Source organism: Felis catus, chromosome A2 (assembly GCF_018350175.1).
Source record: "Felis catus isolate Fca126 chromosome A2, F.catus_Fca126_mat1.0, whole genome shotgun sequence".
NCBI lineage: Eukaryota > Metazoa > Chordata > Mammalia > Carnivora > Felidae > Felis > Felis catus.
In genome coordinates this window covers 131,107,249-131,131,102 of record NC_058369.1, presented here as the reverse complement: position 1 = coordinate 131,131,102, position 23,854 = coordinate 131,107,249, and the positions used below count along the sequence as shown (strand labels likewise).

The following is a 23,854-nucleotide window of genomic DNA, read 5'->3' as shown; positions in this document are numbered from 1 at the left end:
GTCTTGTTGGGAATGATGGATGCCCTTAAACCTGCAGAGTCTGATCCTAACTCTGGGCAGTTAATGTTAGAAATGAATTATAGAATGCCAGTTTGTGCTAAGGAATTAACAATACCCCAGTTTTTGTTTTTGGGTGTTTTTTTTTTTTTAGATCTTTATCATTAAAAAGTTTTTTGGTTTTTTTTAAAGCTTATTTATTTGTTTTGAGAGAGGACAGAGTGAGCATGAGCAGGGAAGGGCAGAGAGAGAGAGGGAGAGAGAGAATCCTAAGCAGCCTCTGTGCCGTCAGCAAAGAGCTCGATGAGAGCTGCATCTCACAAACCTTGGGACCATGACCTAAGCTGCAACCAAAAGTCAGATGCTTAACTGAGTGAGCCATCCAGGTGCCCCTAGATTTTTATCATTTCTAATATCCAAAAGTGAAAACATCAAAAACTGCTAAAGGTTTAGGGTTAACAATATAGAAGGGTGTGTCTGTAGTAGTTCATTGTACATGGTCTTGCCTGTCAGCCAATTTAAAAAGTCCTACAACATTAAACACAAATTTATTTTTGGCATTAAAAAAAAAAAAAGAGAGGCAAATCAAGAAACAGACTCTTAACTGTAGAGAACACACTGATGGTTACTGGAGGGGAGATGGGCAGTGGATAGGTTAAATGAATAATGGGTATTAAGGAGGGCACTTGTGATGAGCACTGGGTGTTGTATATGGGTGATGAATTACTATATTCTACACCTAAAACAAATATTTCACTGTACTGGAGACTAAAAAGTTGGAAGAAAGTAAAAGAAAAAAAATTTTTTAAGTTACTCCTCTTTTCTGCTTAGAGCCACTATAGTCCATGGTTGATATTAGGCATATTAGAAAAAAATTACTGGTAATATAGGAAAGGGTCCTGAGCCAACCTACAGAACTTAAATTACATAAGCATTATGGGTGTTTTGATGAGTTTTCAGATGAAAAACAATAATATTTAAAGAAATGCACAAAGGCAAACCTGTTCCCGAAAAACTCCTCATTGCAAAACATACAAATACCATGAAAATTGTTATCATTTCTTTCTTGCTGCTGTTGTTCCAGAATTTCTTTCTGTAAAACAGAAACAGATATTTGATATTATCTTTAATAAATGCACAGTTAGTTAATGAAAAATGTTTTAGTCTAGATGGGAGGAATCTGCAGTAGAAGCACAAAGGGAGTATATGAATTCGGATATTTCACATTTCTACATTTCTGTCCTTGAATCAAAACTCTAAGTCTATACTGTTAAATGCTAACAGAACACTCCATTTGGATAGCTATGCAGGAACCTCAAGGTCAACTGGGTCTCATTATCCTTCCCTACCCTGGCTTTCCTCCTGTTTTTATTAGTCAACTCCTGTCCTCGCCCTCTTTCCCCCAACTGCCGCCCTCCCCCCCGCCCCCCACCTCCCAAACAAAAATGTGGTAGCATTTTTGACTTGCTCCTTTTTGTACTTCTCAGTTTAGTCTGTAATCAAGTTCTGATCCATTTTTCACTTGAACTATCTTTGTATTACTTCTCTCCACCATTCACAATATGATCACCCAGAGTCTAGTTTTTAATCAGTCATTATGGGATTACTATAAATAAGTCTCCTAGAGGTCTCCCTGATCTCAATCCTTTTTTTAATCATATTCAGCCTTTTTTGCTGCCAGAAAAACTTTCTTAAACAATGTTTTCATACACAATTATCTTGTTCTTCAACTCAAATATGTTTTGGTAGCATCTGTTCCAATCAGGGTGGTTCCACACACCATTTTTCCTTGAGGTCATTTTATTTCTCTTTGCTTTTTGCCTCTTACAAAATCTTACCTGTAATTAGGATTCCCATTTCTATCATGCAGCCGTTTCTACTACTGTAGAGTTAAAAGCTCAGACTCTGAAACACTGAGCAGACCTGGACTTGAACTCTGGCTCTCACTGGTACTCAATATTTTACTTAACTTCTTTAATCATCAATTTTCTCATTTTTGAGCTAAAAATGGAAATATCACATCACAAAATTGTTTATATGATTAAATCAGATAATTTATGTAAAGAGCTCAAATTGTTCATGGGTCATTAAATGCTGGATATGATTGTTATCCAGCCAACTTCAATTTCCACTGTTTGTTACCCATCATCTTTGTCAACTGTTTGCCTGCTTTGTCTTTTGAAGGGTTATGAAAACTTCTTGAAGTTAAAAGAAAGTCTTTATGCTGTTCTTATAATTGGCATACTACTCCCAGCTTCTCTAATATCATGGAGCTCAAAATAGTAAAGTTTATAAAGTTTATTGCTGAATCTATGAATATTTACAGAATAGCATCAAAATGAGCTCATATCTAGAAGCTTAATAGATTCCATGTGGCATTTCTGGAAATGTATCACCAAACATCTAGAACTACTAATTCACTTGAAGAAAAAAAATTAAGAAATTACCAGGATAAAAATCAACTCAATGAACTGGTTTCAGCCATGATGGAATCATGTATATCCCACCTACCCTCCCCCTATAAAATAAGTGGCTTCATATATTTTATGTTTTCAGACCTTGGATAATAGACAGTACAGGGTTGTGATCTGTAAAAGAAAAAAATAATACACTGCCAGTTTTATGCTGGGTGGTATTTTCCAAATTGCAAAATAGTGAAGTTAAACCCAAATAAGATGCAGAGCTATCTCACTGGACGAAGGAAAAAAAAAAAAAAAAAAGACCGGAGTTAGGATACTAAAAAGCGAGTGTACCTTGTGGGACAAGGTACTAGAGAGGAGAGCTGAAGAGGAGCTGAAGAAACCTGAAATACTCTACTAGGATTCTTTGCATCTCTGTCCAAATACTGAGCTGTACATGTACCAAAGGACTCTATGAGTCCTGATAAAGTACTTTCCAGGGACTGGGAGGCTTACTGGAGATTCCAGAAGTTACAGCACTGGACTCTGCTGGAGTTCTGACATACGGAATGAAAAGATCTTGCTCAACACTTCAGGCATATACAGCAAATACAAAACAAACTTTTTAATTTTTTTTCCCGCTAAAGTTTATTTTATTTTGAGAGAGCATGTGTGTGTGCACGAATGGGGGAGGGGCAGAAATCCAAGATCGAATCCCACAGGGCTCGAACTCCTGAGCCATGAGATCATGATGTGAGCTGAAATCAAGAGTCGCTTAACTGATGCTTAACCAACTGAGCCACCCAGGTGCCCCAAAACTTTTTAGGGTTATGAAGGTCACAGTTTTATGGTGGTAGCAAGTAGACAGATAAAAGCAAGAGAAATAAAAGGGCGAAGGCTGATGTATCAGAACATTTTAATTACTGCTTTTTGAATTTAAGTGAACTTTACATCAAAAATGAAATGGGCAGTACAAGTCAAATAAAAGAGGTATCGGAAAAGGAAACTGAACTTTTACAAACATGTAAAAGTTTGACTGAATACAAAACAAAAAACACATTTCATAACCCTATGTCAACCCTATGTCAACAACACTGTTAGCAACAAAAACAAAAACCCAGCAAATAAAGCTCTTGATAAAGATCCCTATCACTACTGGTGCATTAAGGCCAATCATGGACCTTCTCTGCCTGTTCCTGTTTTCAGTGCACAAGACCCATTAGTGCTCATTAAAAGTCACCATTCTGGCTCGTATTTCTCAAGCTTGTGATGATATAACCCAAATTTGGCTAAAGAAAAATCTTACTCAACTTAATATCTCCTTGGTTTGGCTCAGCACAAGTACAAAATACTTGTGAGTCTAAACCAGAGTGATGCTAAGCTATCTAACATTTACTTTGGCCAAATTTCAGTTTTATCAATTGACCGTGAATGGTAAAACCTCAGTATAAACACTAGAAGTGATAAAAGTTGATTCTTCTTAGGAGAGTATAATTTACTCTTTGGTATGTTGAAGCCAGCACGGGATAGTCAGGACAGTAAGAAAAATCACTTTAAGGGCAAGTAACTAAACCCAGGCTGTTTTGTTCTGGAGCCCCTCCCTTAGCATGAGGGCACGGGACTAGTATATCCATACATTCTACAAGCACAATGAGAGAGACAAAGACTTTGGAGTATTCTTGGTATCCCTGGTCTTGCAGGCCCCATACAACTCCTTTAATTTTTCCCCAGGTTCATTTCTTTAAGAGCTGCCTTTTGTGCACAGAACAAACTCTTTTTAAAACTCCTTTCCAGACATTCCTCCAGAGGCAGCTACTTAAACCATTTGTTGCCCCACCTCTGCTTTCTGTTGATTTCATGTGCATAAGACTTTTCTCATTTTAAAATGATCAAGTCTAGGAAGAGGAGAGAATTCAAAAGAAAAAGAATGAGTCCTCCTGTCCATTTTTCCAATTTATGAAGCTCGTCTAGATTTGATAATATTAAAATGAGAAAAATCTCATGCACATGAAATCAACAGAAAGCAGAGGTCCATAAAGAAAAATAGTTTTTCTTTCCTTCTTTCTTCCTTCTTCCTTTGTAAAGCTTGGTATCTGATTAGTTGTAGCATATATTTTAACTCACTTTTGGACAAAAAAATATAATATTAACAGACAATCCATACAAAGCTTCACAAAGATGTGTAAATCAAAGCCTACCTGCTTTGTGGTTTTATTTTTCTAAAAAAAAATCTCATGCTGGGTAGATATTTATTCAGATTTTATTCATGGATTTATAGAATAAAGGGATGAAGAGAATGTAACAGATGCTATGTGTTTGAACTTCTCAAACTTATCTGATGAAATCAGATGAAATTTTCATTACAAAATAGGCTTGGATAAAAACCATAGTTGTAAGAATACAAGATCAGCTTATCTATTAGGCAAAGAGTCATAATAACAAGCTGTATTTTTGTCTAATTGGTTTAAAATGTCAAGAATGGTAGCGAAGAGGTCAGGGCAGAGTGTTTCATCTTTATTCATAAGCTAAAGACAGAGGAAACATTAATGAAACAACAGATATAGCAGATGGCACTCAATAGTCATGGGACTAACATACATACATAGGTAGAAAATGAAAATGTGAGTAAGGCTGAAAGTTATAAAAGTCAGCAATTCAGGAAAAAGCAATTTAGAAAATCTCAATTTAGTTAAGTATTTGGGTACAGGAAAGCAGAAACTAATGCGTAGAATAACAAATCCAATGGAAATAGCATGCATTACCATAAGGAAGTAAAACCAAGGCTAATGTTATTAATTATAGATAATCAAAAACATTCTATAGGTACTGATACACTGGATTCACACAGAGTTTCCCATCTGCACAACTGCATGAGTGACTGTGAGAGAAAACAGCACACTCCAAAGGATCCTCCCCAAGTTAGTCCACAGCAGAAGCACGGTGGAACCTGTTAGGCATTCTCAGTTGGGGAGATCAGCCGAGCTCTTCCAATAGAGGACACAAAAAACATCCCTACTAAAGTTAGAGTGGTGGCCCAAAGCCTCCAAAGAAAGGCAGCAGTATCTTTTAGTCCTACTGCTTTCTATTTCCAGAACCATGGATTATCTCTGAGGTCTTGGGGATTATTTCATTTACACCTCCACCTTGGCCCAGTAAGTATTTCAGGCCGCTATGAAACAATGGAGCATAAAAATGAGAGTAAAATAAGGATAAAATACGGTAGGGTGGGCACGTAAATTGAAGATTAAAAAATAAAAAGAAGAAATATGTATGTACAAATATGCACATACACAAACTAATTCAAACCTAAAGGTAGATCCCAAATTTGGCTATCAGCTTTAGTAGAAAGGGTAAACAGATCAGAAGGTGGGGGTGGGGGGGGGGGGAGTTGTGCAGCAGAGTTTGTCTGGCTTTGTCCCCTATTCTTGGGAGGTAATGTCTAATCCCCTGGCATTTCTTGAGTGATTCATGTCCTTGTTATTCGGGGTGAGCCTTTAACAGCACCTGATACTTAATGCTAATGAGATAACTCAGGATGGAGGCTGTCATGCCAAAAAGTCCAACCACCTGGTGGGTTAGGGCTTTGAGCCACATGATCTCAGCCTCACCTCAGAAAGAGGGGGAGAACTGGAGGTTGAGTTCAGCTATGTGGTCAACCATTCAGTCAGTCATGCTTAATGAAGTTTCATATGCTAAGTGAAGTTGGTCAGTCAGAGAAAGACAAAAATCATATGACTTCACTCATATGAGGACTTTAAGAGACAAAACAGATGAACATAAGGGAAGGGAAGCAAGAATAGTGTGAAAACAGGGAGGGGGACAAAGCAGGAGAGACTTATAAATGTGGAGAGCAAACTGAAGGTTGCTGGGGGCGGGGGTAGTGGGCTGAATGGGTGGGGGGCATTGAGGAATCTACTCCTAAAGTCATTGCTTCACTGAGTGCTAACTAATTTGGATGTAAATTTTAAAAAATAGAAAATAAAGTTACAACAAACAAAAACCTCTGGACACCAAAGTTTGGGTAAGCTTTCCTAATTAGCAATACTCTGTGTATTGTTGCACACTGATGTGCTAGGAAGGCAAAAGGTCCCTGGAGATGAAAGCAACCTTGTGTTTAGGACTTTCCCAGATCTCTTCCTATGTATTTTTCTGTCTGGCTCTGGTTTGTATCTATTTTTATAACAAAATTGTAATCATATGTATAGTGGTTTCCAGAGTTCTGGAAGTTGTGGGGTAGAGGGAACCCCTGAATTTGTAAGCAGCTGGACAGGAGTAAAGGTGGCCAGGAGATCCCCCAACTTGTGGCTGCTGTTAAAATAAGGATAGTCTTGGGGGGGGGTGTCTGTGCTTTGTGAAGTTTGGCTTAACTCTGGGGAGCTAGACGTCACTGACAATAAGTATACAATGTGATCTAATGGACAATATACTTAGAATAAATAGGCCAAACAACATGGACTATTTCTCATAATGATCCTCAAAACAAGCTCACTCCAAAGCACATTCCAAAGCACATTCCAAACTCAGTGAAGTGCAGAGGGACTGGGGGAGAGTTGTTGTGATGCAATATAGATACCTGCTTCCTCCTGATTGGAGGTTGAAAGTTTAAGTCTATTTAGAAAACTATTGAACTCAAACAATTTCCCCTGAATGTGGTTTTTATAAATATTGGCTGGTAATAATCTTGACTTTGTCTTTCCAGTAAAGCACCTGGAATGTTAACTTTCCTCAACTCTCGCTTGGATGCAGAGCCACAGACCTTAGAAGGTAATCAGGAGATATTTCAGTTGATTCCCTCGTAGAAACTGCGGAGTCCTAAACATGGATTGGAGCTTGCATGACAAGTCATTTAATTCTTTGTCGATATGACTCGAGAACAGCCACACACTAGGTAAAAATTCCTCTAAAACAATCATTTTTAATCCCCACTCCCACCATCCCAACATGAGCTACTGGCCTCTAAAGTTGTATTCTGTTTATCATGGTCACAGAATTTTTAGCATGGATGAAATTTTAAATAAGGTGTTACCAGTTGCCTTGTCCCGATTGGGTGGGTGGGTGGAGGGTTGTCAGAAAATTACCCAAATAACACCTGGAAATGAGTCACGTAATTTGCTAGCATATCCTCCAAAGACAAACTTCTGGCAAAATGTCTACCAAGATAACTAAATACAGGAATTTATTGATGTGCTTATCACTAATAACTTGGTTATAAGATCAAGATTGGGTACCAAACAAGAATAGATTTTAGAATTTATTTATGACAACTAGTTAGTTGGGTCAGTTGTCTCTTCAAGCTATATACCTCATTCAGTAAACAAACACATGCATGTGTCTCTTTGAACTCTGTGAAAGAAAAGCATCTACTTTAACTAAAAGTGCCACTTAATCACTAAGATATTAATTAAAATAAAGCAGATGGAAAAGGAGGAATTCTCCTCTGCTATTGTGCTTAGTATTAAGAAAGCCACAATGAGAAAATGCTGGAAAATCAAAAAAAGAAAAGAAAAAGAAATCATTCCTCACTTAGAATCCAAAACTTTATATACTTGCACCTGGAATTGTACACTTTATATATATTTTTAAGTTGATTTGTTTATTTTGATAGAAAAGAGAGCATGCACATGAGGGGTAAGGGCAAAGAGAGAGGGAGACAGAAAGAATCCTAAGCAGTTCTGCACTGTCAGTGCGGGTCTCGAACTCACAAACTGTGAGATTATGACCTGAGCTGAAATCAAGAGTCAGACACTTAACCAACTGGGCCACCCAGGCGCCCTAGAATTGTATACTTTAGAAGAGTGAATTGTATTTATGTGAATTATATCTCAATAAAGCTGTTATTTTTTTTAAAGGAAAAGAAAAAAACCCTGAAGTCACAAGGCAACCAGACAAACTGAATTCCAAAAGGTGATAAACCTGTCTGAGGAGAGGCAGGGGCACACACATTATCTCCCCTTTGGCAGAACACAGGAGGAAAAGACAAGTAGAAGAAAACAGCTGAAATTTTATAGAATTTTTAAATGCTAAGTCCCTGGGGACCCTAGACATAAAAGGGTTCAGCTCTTTTCCACGGGTTTCCTCCAAGTTCTCAGGAGAAAGACTGGGAGAAGGGGGGAAGAAATATGAACAACAGCCCATCGGTGGAGAGCAGGCACAAAACCCCACTTGCTTCCTGAGGACATTCTTTAGCATTCAAAGCAAAAGCCAGACGCTGCCGGGGGAAGGACCCAAAGCCTGCATTGCTCCAAAGCAGAGGCTTGCCACCACCAGGGGAGAGGGCAGGAATGCTGAGAAAGAAAATCTTGTATCTGAGTTCTTTCTGAGTGTGCAATAGTGCTTTGTGGTATATGAGCTGGATATGAAAACAGGACTAGGAGATCCTACCTTGCAGTGTGTCAAGCAAGTACGACAAAGCATTTTTCTTAGAAAATTCAAGAAAGTTATAAGCATGTGTTAAAAGACTTAAATATTAAAAAAATAAATATTTAAGATATTTGAAATTTATGGAGACGAAGCTTATCTTCCTAAAAGATGGCGTACGTCCAGCTGCAGCCCAATGGGATGATAGGGAAAGAAGGCTGACAAGGAGACCTGCAGCACTGCCCCTTGGTCATTCTGTTCCCTAAGATGCCTGGGGACCAGCAAAGGTCCAGAGTGCATTTATTTTTTTTACTCATATGACGGGATTACAAAAGATCATACAGTCAAGGAAAGAGATGATAACATGAGAATTTAGAGATCTTAGAGGAGTTAAAACCCCGAAAATAATCAATCCTGGAACAGTTTAGAATTTAGATTTTCTTAAGTTTCAGCCATCAGTACAAGTTCAGGGCAAAAAATGAAACAGTAGACAGTCAACAAAATGGAGGTTTAAAGAAAAGCATTAAATATTAAAAACTGCATCAATCAGATGCAGAAAAAGGTCTGTACTGTTGATATAAATGAGTCACAAAGTACTTGCTTTCTTTTGAAGTGACTTGGTTACAATACCAGAACCCAGACTGCACACCAAATGGCAAAACCCCTAATACATATGGAACAATGATGAGCCTTTTCTTTTTAAGAGTGTGAACATTTGCAGCTTCTAAGTACAGCACTGGAGATTCTGGGCTGGCATTCCTTTGAGAAACTGACATCAAGACCTGGAGAATGGCACCTCAGCTATCTTTGGTGATTAAAAAAAAAAGAAAGAAAGAGACCACAGAAGTTTGTGTTATCTACTTCCTGTTCTCCAATGCCTTCTACCACCAAGAAGTAAATGAACTGAAATTGAAATTAACATACAGAAGGTTGGTTGGTTATTTATTTATTTATTTATTTATTTATTTATTTATTTATTTATTTTTGGTGAAAACAGGTGACTTGGACACTCCAGTTGGCTAAAACAAATGCCATTTACTCAGCAAAACATTTCCCAAATGTTAACTAAAGGTTTGATTTTATACTGGGCACTGCAACCTATGACTTCTTTTTGGTTATAATCTGGAATTCACAATCATTTTAAATTTTCCCTACTCACTGAGAAAAGAGTTTTCAGTAAATTAATCTGTCAATATTAAGTTTTGAGTGTCTACACTGTAGCTGATAGCTAAAGCTAATCCTCTACAGACACCAATTTTTCCCAAATCACTTTGGTCATGTGAATTCCAAAAGCATTTCCAAAGCATTCATTTGCCTGCAGTGCCATTCTAGAGGCTCACCTCAGGTATCAGCTTCTCCAAAAACTCTTCCCTTCCTCTTCAGGAAAACCATGAGATTTCGGAGAACAGTATCGCAAGCAGAGCAAATAGCAAGTGCAAGTGCAAACAACATGAGATGCTGGACAGAGCTTGGTGTGTCTAAGGGACAGGGATGGAACATGGCCACTGTGGCTGGAAGCAGTGATCCAAGTGGGTGGGAGAAACAGGCACTAGACCCTTTGGGATATTGGTAAGGAGTCTTGATTTTTATTCCAAATAAATTTGAAAGTATTGGAAAATTTCAATTATTAGAGTTACATGAGTTGAATGAGTGAACAGCATATGAACTACTGAAACAGTCTTCCAAATGTTTCAGACTCAGGAAGGATAAAAACTAACATCATCTTCTCTTGTTCTTTCTGCCTTTTCTCATATCTTCTGACAGTAAGCAGGGTATTTTCATTTTGATCTCACTCAGTTTTGGTAAAGGCTTATTTTTTCTATCACATCCTTTACCTAATATAAAAATTCAGTATAAGGAAATTTAAGTACAAAAATCTCAGTAAACTTCCACTAATTTAAGGATTCAAGAACAAGTTTGATTAACAAAGTAAAATGGAAATGAATACATTTTGTGTAAAGATATTGATGTATAGTTTCAACTATGTTCAGAACAGAATCTGCCTGCAAGTTCCTTAAATATGTTAGAAGCCCTCTGAGTAGGGGTCAAGTAAAAAGCTACTCATTCTCCCCAAAGAATTCCTTTTTAAGTGTCAAAAAATGCCAGGTAGCTCCAGGAAAGACTAACCTGTCTGCCAGAATCTGATGACTTCAGCATTCTGAATTTATGTTAGCAATATACACATACAGGATACTTACTATACTTTAACAAAAACACACCTCTGCACATAAAGGCAGGAGTAGCTGTATGAAAGCAAGGACTCTCAATGACACAATACCATTTCTTAAAACAGAACAATAAAATCCACTGTTCTCAGCATTTTATGAGAGCTGAAAGAAAGTTCCCTCTCACAATAATATCAAGGATCTTAATAAATAAATGAGAAAAGATATGTCAAAGACTAAAGCAAGACAGTAAAACATAAAAGCCAGAGAGAAATTTCTTAACTGGTTTATGATATATACTCCCACAAATCCACGAGGTTCGATGTGACTAATATTCCACCTTTTTGAAAGACATCAGCACCTCCTACCCCTTCTGAAACTGCAATGATAACAGCAACAACCATCTGCTTGCTACATAGGATAGAAAGACAGCATTTTTATTCTACTTAGAGTCGTACTGAAGTGTCTTCTGAAAAGAAAGGAAGAGACAGGAGAGATAGAACATCTAGAAGAATTAGCTACTAGACAAAAAAAATTACATAAAGGTAAGCGTTACACAGAACAGACCATTACTATGAAAAATGGAAAAGCAGAAGTACAGAAGAAAAAAAATTGCAAGAGTTAAACACATGAGAATTAGAAAAGCCTCATTTCTATTTGTACTAAAGATATGAGGGAATCTAGCCTAGGCAAAAAGAGGAAGAATTAAAAAGTGGAAAGGTGGCTATAGAAGACTGCAAAATGCCCACCTCTGACACTAAAAGAGGAGACAGCTATGGCACGGATCAGCACAATCATAATACTTCCGTCAAAGGAAGTATTTTCTTGGATAAACTCAAGGTCAGGGATATCCCTATGTTTCTCTAAAGATAGGGGAAACTCTGAAAACACACCATCTTCAAGTTTTAAAAGAAAATGTAACAAGCTGAGGCCCAAAGGAGTAAGAAATCTCCCACTGATTTAAGATAATAAAGTAAGAAATTGGATTTTCTTAAAACAATTTTAGCAATAGAAACAAAACACTATTATTTATTTATATATGTATTTATATACCATTCTTCCAATTTTATTCGTTGTAACAAATGTCAGTTTAGAAAATGTCACTTCTGCTTCCAGAAGTAGGATCACATTGGATAAAGGATCCTGGTACAAGTGGAAAAAGAATGGTGTGTGGGGGTGGGGGTGGGAAATAGTAAAAGTCTGACTTGCCTCTCTTCCTTTTTCAGTCAGTAGATAACTGTGGCCTTGAACATTTCTCCCAGCATCTTTGGCCCTGTATTTTCTATCTAAACAAAAACAATGATATCATCTTACTGGTCTCACAGAGCCAATATGTATAAAAAATGCCATGTAAATTTCAAGTTTTGTTGAAGGAGTTCAAAGTGGTAAACTTGAGAATTCAGTGTAGTATAGTTTCAGGCTGAGTTTTCATGTTTCCTGAACGGAAACATTAACTAATCTGAAGGTTAAAATCACTCAATGGTCATTTTTGCTAACTTGATCTATGTTGATTGTTAAGAATGTTACAATTCAAAGGGAGATATCACATTATATTTGGGAAACTTATTCTAGATGCAATTAGAAGGCTTGTCCTTTCAAGGGTAGGAATTATGGAAGAAAGGTTTAAATGCAAAATGACTTTTTACTTTGAAGACACTATAGAAAGTAATTTAATACTTTACTAAAAATCTCTAAAATCTATAAAGAAAAATGGCACGAGTAAAAAAAATCTTAGGCGCAGACATAGAATTTCATTTTGTTGTTTTATTGTGGGGGGAAAGTGGAATATATGAAGTAGCATTAAAAAATTTTTTTTTAAATTTTTTTGTAATTGTCATAAAACATTTATAGTTGTCATGAATGACCGCTTAAGTTGACATTTATAATAGTGATTAAAAAAAAGAAACTTCCATGCAGTTAAATGGATATTTCCTCTTATCCTAATTTAATTAAAAGTTACATCTTACTACTGAGACCTATGAATGCCACATCTTCTCCCATAGGCAAATTGAAAAACTAGTGCTTTTTAATGCTAAAGTGTAACCCAGTGATTAAAGATGTCTGCCTTGATACTTTATATCCCTTTTAAAAATCAGGGACATCTGACTCTATGGTTTTATAGAAATATCTCACCAACACTTAAAGATTAAAATTAACTCTTTATTTAAAAGTTTTTTTTTTTTTTTAATGTTTATTTATTTTTGAGAGAGAAAATGAGTGTGAGCAGGGGAGGGGCAGAGAGAAAGGGAGACACAGAATCTGAAGCAGGTTCCAGGCTCTGCACTGTTAGCACAGAGCCAGATGCAGGCCTCGAACTCATGAACCATGAGATCATGACCTGAGCTGAAGTCGGATGCTTAACCAACTGAGTCAGTCACCCAGGTGCCCCTTAAGATAAACCTTTATGAATAAGGCTGAGAAGATACAAAGTAAACATGACAGTCCCAACCCTTAAGAAGCATCTATTCCAGTAAGGAAGATAGATTTTTAAACTAGCTATAATTGAAAAGCCAAATAAAATAGTGCATTAAAAGAGCTCAATCGAGATTATTAATTCTGACAGGTGGCATCTGGGAAGCTTTTGTGGCAAATGTGGCATTTAAGCAGTATCTTGAGGGGTATGTTATTTATACAGGTGGACAGGTGGGGCTGGCATTACTGCGTGATGAAGCAGAGTCCTGAAAGTATCTAATACACTTAAGTAAATGTGAGACATGCAGTTTTTCACTAGAGGGCAGGGAATGTGGCCTATTTCACCCACTGCTATAGCAACAACATCCAGAACACTGTCTGCTGCAAGATAAATATTTATTCAATAAATTAATGAACTGACATTGGGTAACTGAAAGGTAAAAGACACTGACATACAGACTTAATCCAGAAAATCTTAAGAATATATAGATAATAAAGACCATTGCAGGTTTTAGCAGAAGAGAATAAAATGATCTGCTATATATTTTACTATTAAAGTTCTGGAGGTAATGCCAGTTGATTGGAGAGGTAAGTCCATTGGGAAGGTGAGATAAAAGTCACGAGGATTACAAAGAAGGGTACGGATATGGGACTCAGAGGTAGAACTGACAGGAATTAAAGATGTTCCTAGAAATTTCCCAATTGAGTGATTAGGAGAATGGTGGTATCATTACATAAGAAAACAGGCAAATCACACACTTCAGTAGAGAAAGAAATAAGTTCAGTTTTAGGCACATTCAACTTAAGGTGTTATTGGAAATCTATATGGAGAAGTTTAACATAAGGGCAGTTAGAATTGGGGTTCAGAGGTGAGCCAGGATGAAAGCTATAAACGAACTCAATCAAAAGGTATTTATTCTAACTGCCTACTCTACACCAGCACCAGTATTTGAGCTGTTAGTGTAGCGGTAGTAGTTATGAGCGTACACAACCTGGATGAGAGACAAGACCTTGAGAAACTTACATACACCCACTGAAGAGAAAAGAAGGTAGAGAGTCACTGGAGGACATTAAGTTAAAATGGTGAGATCAAGGGAACACTTTTAAAGAAGAAACTTAAGACATGAATGTATACAACCTATTAAACTCTCAAGAATCTTTCCTTATTCTGTAGTTCCCTTCTGAATACAAATAAAAAAATTCAAATAAGTGATAAATAGGAATTAAGCCTTTCAAAATGAAAAATGGGAACACATGAAACTCACAAATGTCTCAAGGAACCAGTGGTCTAGAAGAAAATGAAAAAAGAAATATGGCTCTAGCCTTAAATCTGCTATGGTAACATGAAGTGAATCATTTAGACTATTTGTCTCTAGCTACTCACACAGAAATAAGAATTAAAAAAAACTGGAGTTTGGGGGAAAAACACCAATATGAACTTAGCAATATATTGAGTACTACTGAAGGATACTTAAATATAAGACATAACTCCTGCCCTCAAAGAAGTTACAAAGTCAATATGAACTCAAATCATGTGAGTATGAACTCAAATCCTATGAACTCAATAAAGAGTTCCAAATGAAAGAGTAAATATCAAAGAATAATCCACATACAAGTTACCATTAATGCAAATCGGGACAGCAAATGCCACACTAGTACTCTAGTTTGAGGGTCCTCCCTCATGGACTGGAGTTGAGATGCTACTGATACTAAGCTGAGTTCACTTAAACACAGCTTAGATTATATACCCATTACCATAAAGCAGCTTGACTAGTTTAAAGTATATTTTCCAGAAGTTAGATTGAAAGTCTGATGAATGAAGAGAAACTGTTTGGTAAAATACAATCAATAGCAAATAAGGAAAGACTAAATAAGGAAAAACTGTCAAGCTGTGGCAGAGTCGTTGACTTAACCCTCTGGGTGTATAATTCTATTAGGAGGAGTTCTTGGAGAAGAACAAGGGCATAAACCTCTTCAAGAGTTCCAATACTTGATAACAAAGCACCTTTCAGGAATGGTACACCAATGCATATTCTTAAAATTCGTTGAAAAAGTTCTTGTCCTTGGGGCGCCTGGGTGGCTCAGTCAGTTAAGCATCCGACTTCAGCTTAGGCCATGATCTCTGGGTTTGTGAGTTCGAGCACTGCATAGGGCTCTGTGCTGACTGCTCACGGCCAAGAGCCTGCTTCAGATTGTCTCCCTCTCTCACTCTGCCCCTCCCCCGCTCCTGCTCTGTCTCTCTCTCTCTCTCAAGAATAAACATTAAAAAAAAATGAAAAAAAAAGTTCTTGTTCTTGATGGAATAAAGATGTATTATTACCTTTAATGAAAGCTGTTCCATTTGATCAGTTGGACTTCATCTGGAAATGCCTATTACTGATGTGTAGAGCTCATACATAAAAGAGAGATATTTTGTCATCAATGCAAACTCCTAAAGGAAGATCATCTACACCAACCTCATGTTTCCACACTATAGAGCATAAAATTGTGATGAAATGACTGACTGCAAATTTAGCCTGTCTTCTTGCTTTCTGGCAAATCTTTTCTTTTTGATCCTTTGGCCATGATTCCCAGTGACAGCCAATTGGAAATCTCTGCTTTCCCTAAACTCCATTTTTAGCCTCAATCCTTTACGTACCCTGACCTGTCAGACCATGAGCATCCACGATGGAGTAATTCACAGAGTCCAGAATAACAGTAAGACATATGGGAAGTTGAATAAATTACTACTAGACTGTCATGGCACCGCTTACAAAGGCATGTATCGGGCACACTTGGCTTAAAGTCCCAGCTCTGCTTCTTGTTTACTATGTCGTCCTGGGCACATTAGTCTTTCTATGCCACAGTTTCCTCATCAACAGAACAGCATTTAATAGCTACTTCACAGGGTTATTATAAAGGACCTAAGGCAAGGCATGGCATATGGCTGGCACTCAGTAATGGTTAGCTTCTTTCCTATCTCCAAGTTGGTCTGCTCTTTGCCAGGATTTATCAGTTTTAAGTGGATTTTTACATAGCTCCACTTCATTTTCAGAGACAGTGAGGAGACATCGATGGGTCTTTTCTATTACAAAGTAAATGTTCCTGGCACTGAAGGATTTCTACAATTTAATTACATCACATCTCTTTAAATCCATCCCATACTCCTCCTCCAAAAATCTTTCTACCATAGCCAGATTAGATTTAATCAATTTTCCCGACATCTTGAATATTTAGATCCATATGCACTTTTCTTCCCATTTCCACAACTCACTAATTACCCAAATCTATTTCATTGTTAAGACACAGTATTATTAGTATTATTTGTCTACAACATTTATTGAGCACTTTCTATGTGGCAGATACTGTTTGTTCTAAGTGTATTACATGCAGTATCTCAATCTTCATAGCCCAATAAGATATTCTATCATCTCCAGTACTGAGATAAGAACACATATTTGCTTTTCTCTCTAGACTGTATGCTTTTTTATGTCATGAACTGTGCCTTGCACTTAAAAAAATTTTTTTTAATGTTTACTTATTTTTGAGAGAGAGAGAGAGAGAGAGACAGAACATGAATGGGGGAGGGTCAGAGAGAGAGGGAGACACAGAATCCAAAGTAGGCTCCAGGCTCTGAGCTGTCAGTTATCAGCACAGAGCCTGACGCAGGGCTCACCCACGGACCGTGAGATCATGACTTGAGCCAAAGTCAGAAACTCAACCAACTGAGCCACCCAGGTGCCCCTCATTCTTTTCTTTGTATGATCATGTAGGTAAGGAGGAATTCAACAAATATATTCATATGTATGAACTGACTGCAATTTTACATTTTGCTTAAGCTGCTATAATACTCACTTTTATCAAATCTATCACTTTGTCAGTCTATAAAGCTGGTAAAAAGGTGTGCTGTTGTAATTTATAGTAAGAAACATATATTCGGTCTTTGTCCCTGCACATAGCTCCTAAAGTGTTGAGACCTATAAAAAGTGTTTTTTGATATGTTAATGAGGTGACTTTTGGAAAGCACTAACCTAAGGATGAGGAATGGTGGTCAGTGGAGCCAACCATGTGATTATGGGATTGGAATTTTGGAGGGGAGACGGGATGGAGACTGAATTCAATCACCAATGGCCAATGAATTAATCAGACATATCTTAAGTAACAAAGCCGCCATAAAAAACCCAAAGGGACAAGGTTTGGAGAGCTTCCATGTTGATGAACCAGAACGCATCCATGTGCTGTCTTGCCAGGCCTCAAACTCTACAGGGATAGAAGCTCCTTTGCTTGGGACTTCATCCCACGTAGCTTTTCAGCTGGTTACTGATTCATATTCTTTGATATCCTTTGACATAAACAGGTAATCTAGTGAGTAAACTGATTTCCTAGAGTGAGCTCCTCTAGCAAATTAATCAACTCAAGGCAGCAGTGGTGGGTGGGGGGGGGGGGGAGGGTCATGGAAACCTCTGATTTATATAGTCAGTGGGTCAGAAGCACAGGTAACAACCTGGACTTATGACTGACATCTGAAGTGGAGGGAAGATTTGTGGGACCGAGCCCTTGACCTGTGGAATCCGATACTATCTCTCAGGAGATTGTGTCAGAATTGAGTTGAATTGTAGGACACTCAGCTGGTGTTGGAAAATTGATTAGTGATTTGGGGAAAAAAAAACAAAAACAAACACATGTTGAAATTAGTGTCAGAATCTTAAAAGGTCACCTAAATTTTATAGATATAGTATTTCTAGGGACTGTATCTATCTGTAGATATACAGTAAAGATTCTGTGTATGTGGTAATAGTGATGGGTGAAGCAGTAGGGTTTGATACAAAGAAATCTTTGTGGGGGGGGCACCAGGATTATGTCAGTTAGATCAATCTTCATTAAGGCCACTGTGAACAACAGTGAAAAAATGCAAAGCAATAAAAAATTATGAATAAGCACAAGCAAACAAAATCCATAAAATACAACAGTAAATTCATCCTTGTTTTGTAGATTTCTTAAGACATTACAATAGGGAAAGAAGAAAAACTTAGGAAGTCCTGTTTCTTTACTGGTTTGGTGCTATAGTAAAAGCCTAATTTTTCTCACATATAAATCAACATCTAAAAATATCATCTCTCCTTATGTGAGAAATAATCATTTGGGATGTTTACAGAATATAATGTGCTTCAGGAGACTTTCTTTTTTTTTTTTTTTTTAATGTTTATTTATTATTGAGAGACAGAGAGAGAGACAGAGCATGAGCAGGGGAGGGGCAGAGACAGGAAGAGACACAGAATCCAAAGCAGGCTCCAGGCTCTGAGCTGTCAGCACAGAGCCCAAGGCGGGGCTCTAACTCACAAACTCAGATCATGACCTGAGCTGAAGTCAGAAGCTTAACCGACTGAGCCACCCAGGCGCCCCATTCAGGAGACTTTCTTAAATCCTACCAACTGAGCCACCCAGGCACCCCGAGACTTTCTTAAATCCTAGGACTATGGTAGATAGGATTTATTTTATTTTTAGATGTCCTGAGAATTTAGTAGGAACACTGAAATCACAGTTCTCTTTCATAACGTTATCTAGCCCAATCCAAAGACACTGGAACACTTAACAGGTAACTACTAAAGGAAGAGCAAGTCACTTTCAAGTAACAGTTGAGACTAAATCACAAATAATGGAAAACTGCATATTTTTAAGCAAAATTATTAACTTAAAAAAAATGAGCCAATTTCTGTTCAACTTACGAACATAAAATTTTTCACACTTCTATATAGTTACCTTTTTTACAGACCAAAAATGCTGAGATATTCAAATAAGCTTGCTTATGATTAAGGCTGAAAATGAGAAAGGCTACTGTGATCAAACCATATGCTTAATTCATAAGGAGAATAAAAGAAGTGCCAGTGTATAGCACATTCCAGTGAGGAGGAGAAAAAAAAGTTAATTAATTCAACTCAATTTTAGCTGAGGGCATTTTTCCACAACTGCTGAACCCTAGCATGTGCCAGGCAGCTAAAATTACACTAAAATGTGTAAGCCCTGTTGTTATTTTAGAGATAATCCAGGAAGCAAAACAAAGCCAAAAATTCTCACTGCATTTTTAACATGAAATACTTTAATTTCCAATCAAGTGGATACTTTTCTTGTTTTAAGGTCTTTTTGTATTGTTTCTTTTGTGCATGAAAGTTTACAGGTTAAAAAGTGAAAACAAACAAAAAAAATAACAAAAGTGATTTTGCATGTATTTCCAACACACTGTTCACTCTCTAAAATAATTCTTACCAGTCTTTGTTTCTGAAGTTCCTCTCTAAGTACTCTATCTTCTGGTAAAACATCACATAACAAAAAGTAATTGTCTTGTTCTTCTGTTGAGAGATTAGGAAAATAAGTGAGAAATGATATTTATCATCTTTTCCCAGAAAGATTTATTCTTTTAAAAAACATATATATATATGTGTGTGTGTGTGTGTGTGTATATATATATATGTATATGTATATGTATATATATATATATATATATACACACACACACACACACACATATATATATAAAATATATATATATAAAACATATATATATGTGTGTGTATATATATATATATATATATACACACACATATATATACACACACATATATATATACACACACATATATATATATATACATATATATATATGTCTATTAGGATCTTTCTTCTGGTACACAGCTCTGCTTTAGCTTTATTGAAGTCAGGCAACATAAACAGAACAATTTAATTTTAGCTATTGTGAAAGTGAGAATTCTAATATAAGAAAGTAAGATTGTCCTTTGAATTTTTGCATTGTAGGGAAAAGATAGTAGCTAAGATGTATACTTACCAAGTGGAGCTGTGGAATTGATTCTTATCACACTACAAAAATCTGTAACAGGCTGTTCAGTGAACCTTTTCCTCCAATATAAAATGTACCTTAGAATAATCAAAAAGAAAGGATGGTAAGAAGACTCAATATGCTACTTACTTTAGAATGATAGGGTTTGATAAGAACATTTAATTATCCCAAAACAATAAAATTGTTGACTGATAATTGCTAGAAAGTTTGTAAATGGAAAGGCAGCAGAGCATTGTAGAAATATGAAATAAATAGTCAATGAAACGAAATTACTCTGTAAAGGAATGGAAATGATTAAACTTTACTATTCCCAAATTCAATAAACAGATATATGGGAACATTAAAAATGATTTATTTTTATGTGATAAGGAAGTTTTTCTGAAATTGCATCTATGTTTATATGAATTTTAAATGTGACAATGCTTAGACAGGCTTTATCACACATTTTCCAATACAATGAAAGCTGGGTGGTCATCTTGTACACAAAAAGTGTGGGTTCAGCTTATCATGTCGGGTCACCAATTGTGGGTTCAGCTTTTGGCTTTGTCCAGCAAGGGTGAGAATGGCAGAAAGGACGGATTACTCAAGACTCCGCAAGAGAGCTGAGAGGGAGGCCAAGGGAAGTCTCCCTGAGCTGCTCTCAGGCTCCCATATTTATTAGGCATACATTATAGGGAAAACATTGTGCAATATGTCAGTGGCTACGTGCCAGTAAGAAAGTATAGAAAGCATGCAAAAAAACAAGGCATTCCCAAGACTACAAAAGAGCAGATGCCGAAAGCAGGGTGGAGAACAAGATAAGATGTTCCACAGATAACTTGGTCTAAGGAATTCATGAGCACAAGCAGGACCCAATCCCTATATAGATATTAACAAGATACTGGTCTGCATTAACTAGATACTGGTCCCCTGTTTTCAGCAGGGTGAGAAAGCAGTGTAATGTGTTCCCTATAATCTCCTTAACCAGGACATAGCTATTTGGTTTCCCACAAAAAAGAACTGAAGGCAAAATAATAAGGCAATGAGAAGTCAGTCTAAATTCAACACATATATAACAAGACAGAGAAATTTCATTTGTGCCCACTGTCTGAAATGAGGCAGATGATTGGAAAAATAGCCAAGCTTATAATTCCTGTATCTGCTGAGCAGAATTAGAAGAAGCACATTGGCTAAATTTAAAAGCAAAGCATAACACCCAAACCTGCATTATCTGATGAAAGGAGGAGTAACATGACAGGATTCAACAAGCTGTTCATCTTCCCATTTATCTAACAAGATTTCTATTGGCAACTGCAATCTCATTATCAAATGGTACCAAGAAGAGAATGTGGTCTCCTTCATGTGGAGAAAGGCAATGGAAAGGTTGACTATATAGCTGACAGCTTATCAGGCTATATGGTTGATAGATAAAATACAATCCAAAACCCCAAACACTTAGAACAGAAAAAGAAAACCTGTGAAAAAGATGGAACTTACTGAAATAGATTTAGTAACAGACAGTAAACATTTGGACATTTCACTTTTAAAATGTTTATTTTGAGAGAGAGTGCATATTCACGCATGAGCGTGGGGAGGGGCTGAGAGAGAAGGAGAGAGAATCCCAAGCAGGCTCTGCACTGTCAGTGTGGAGCCTGATGGCAGGGCTTGAACTCTTGAACCATGAGATCATGACCTGAGCCAAAGTTGGAAGCTTAACTGACTGAGCCACCCAGGCACACCTTAAATAGCTTGTTATAGCAACTAGCAACGTTTTGCACATAGTAGTAGGTTAACAAAATTTTTTTTTTTTTTTTTACTGTTTATGCATTTTGAGAGAGAAAGAGAGAGAGAGAGAGAGAGAGAGAGAGAGAGAGAGAGAGAGAGAGAGATAAAGCATGAATAGGAAGTGGGGCAGAGAGAGAGGGAAACAGAATCTGAAGCAGGCTCCTGGCTCTGAGCTGTCAGCACAGAGTCCAATGCAGGGCTTGTACTCGTGAGATCATGACCTGAGCTGAAGTCAGATGCTTAACTGACTGAGCCACCCAGGTGCCCCAAGAAATGTTTTTTAAGAGGTAGAAGAGCATTTAAAAATTCCTGTAAGGTTCTCTAAGTAGACTTCAACTCTCCATATTTTGTCTCTTTTTTATTCTTACTTCCCCTTTTCTTAACATTATTGTCCCGACCCCATGGTCCTCTACAGAAAGGGCATTCATGTACTCAAAAAAAAAAAAATTGGTGCCGGGAGAGAGGTCTGAGAGAGAGAACTGTGACACATATAAATATAAACAGATGACAACACTGAGTATGGAATATATAAGGAAAAGAAGTAAAGGACTAATGTATGAAAATGAAACCACGTTTTTAGTTTTTTCTTCTCATGTACAACCATACTGAGGACCTGGTTGGTTACGTAAGCAAGGACAGAACTCTTTCCTTATAGAATAGTGCTAGACCTTATCTTAAGAGATCTGAAAATGACCTATCTGAGGCTCCAACTCAGCCTCAAGCCATAAATACTGACCCTATGTCTAGTGTGTTGGCTTCCATATTGGAAGTGTCAGATGCAGAAGGCAAGTGCGTATCAGATCCATCAACACATACAAAAAGAAGAAAAGTATCTACAAAAGGCTGAAACATTATTCTTTGGTCACTTGGGGCAACTACAGCACTTACACAGCTACTCTTATTCTCATTTTTTTCCATTCCCCAGCGGTTGCTTAACCCCTCCTTGCCCCTTCCCCTGGACAAGGGGAGAGACAAAAAGGGAGAAATAAAAGGCAAGAGACTTAAGAAAATAAAAATGGCATTCGTAGCCATTTTTCTTATTCTCCCCTCAGCATATTTTCTATTGCAAAGTGGTGCCAGGGATGAAGGAACACAGGAGAACCTCTACTCCTGTCAGGAACAGAAGATGTATTGTTCTTCCAAACTGTACTACACAGCCATCTATTTTCATGACAAATCAAATCCATACAGTGGAACTGGGTGCCGAGGTAACAGAGTTAAAAAAAAAAAAAAGCCAGGAAAGTCAAGTTCGATGTGAAGTTTCATCATGGCTACTGATACAATACAATACATGGAGAGGTTCTTCATTCCTGATTACATTCCACTGAAGGCTATCTGGGTGCTATTGAATGCTAAGGCATCATTTAATCTGTCTTTTCTTCATTTTTTCTTATTTGTCTAATTTATTTAAAGCTAAAAACGCAATCACTCAATATTTTTTATTTATCTATTAAATTTTTAAAAAAATGTTTATTTTTGAGAGAGAGAGAGAGAGAGAGAGAGAGAGAGAGAGAAAGAGAAAATGCGAGTGGGGGAGGGGCAAAGAGAGGGAGACACAGAATCCAAAGCATGCTCCAGGTTCTGAGCTGTCAGCACACAGCCTGATGTGGAGCTCGAACTCATGAGACATGAAATTATGACTGGGCTGAAGTCGAACACAACCGACTGAGCCACCCAGGCACCACTGAAGTCACTCAATATTTAATTTTTTTTAATGTTTATTTTTATTTTTGAGAGAGAGACATAGTGTGAACAGGGAAGGGGCAGAGAGACAGAGAGAGAGAGAGAGAGAGACAGACAGACAGACAGACAGACAGAATCTGAAGCAGGCTCCAGGCTCTGAGTTGTCAGTGCAGAGCACGATGTGGAGCTTGAACCCATGAACCATGAGATCATGACCTGAGCCGAAGTCAGATGCTTAACCAACT

General features: G+C 37.3%; 1 protein-coding gene across 4 annotated transcripts in view; it reads right to left on the bottom strand.

Annotated features, from left to right (window-relative positions):
• The window catches only part of ZNF277 (zinc finger protein 277), a 111,526-nt gene that overhangs the window by 17,137 nt on the left and 70,535 nt on the right, over nt 1–23,854 (bottom strand). For all 4 annotated transcript variants that reach the window (XM_006929317.5, XM_006929318.4, XM_045052628.1 and 1 more), the window contains 3 exons: nt 20,151–20,239; nt 19,574–19,656; nt 999–1,090 (listed from right to left, as the gene is read on the bottom strand). In XM_006929317.5, coding sequence (XP_006929379.1) covers nt 999–1,090; nt 19,574–19,656; nt 20,151–20,239 — 264 coding nt within the window. The remainder of the gene's footprint in view (nt 1–998; nt 1,091–19,573; nt 19,657–20,150; nt 20,240–23,854) is intronic.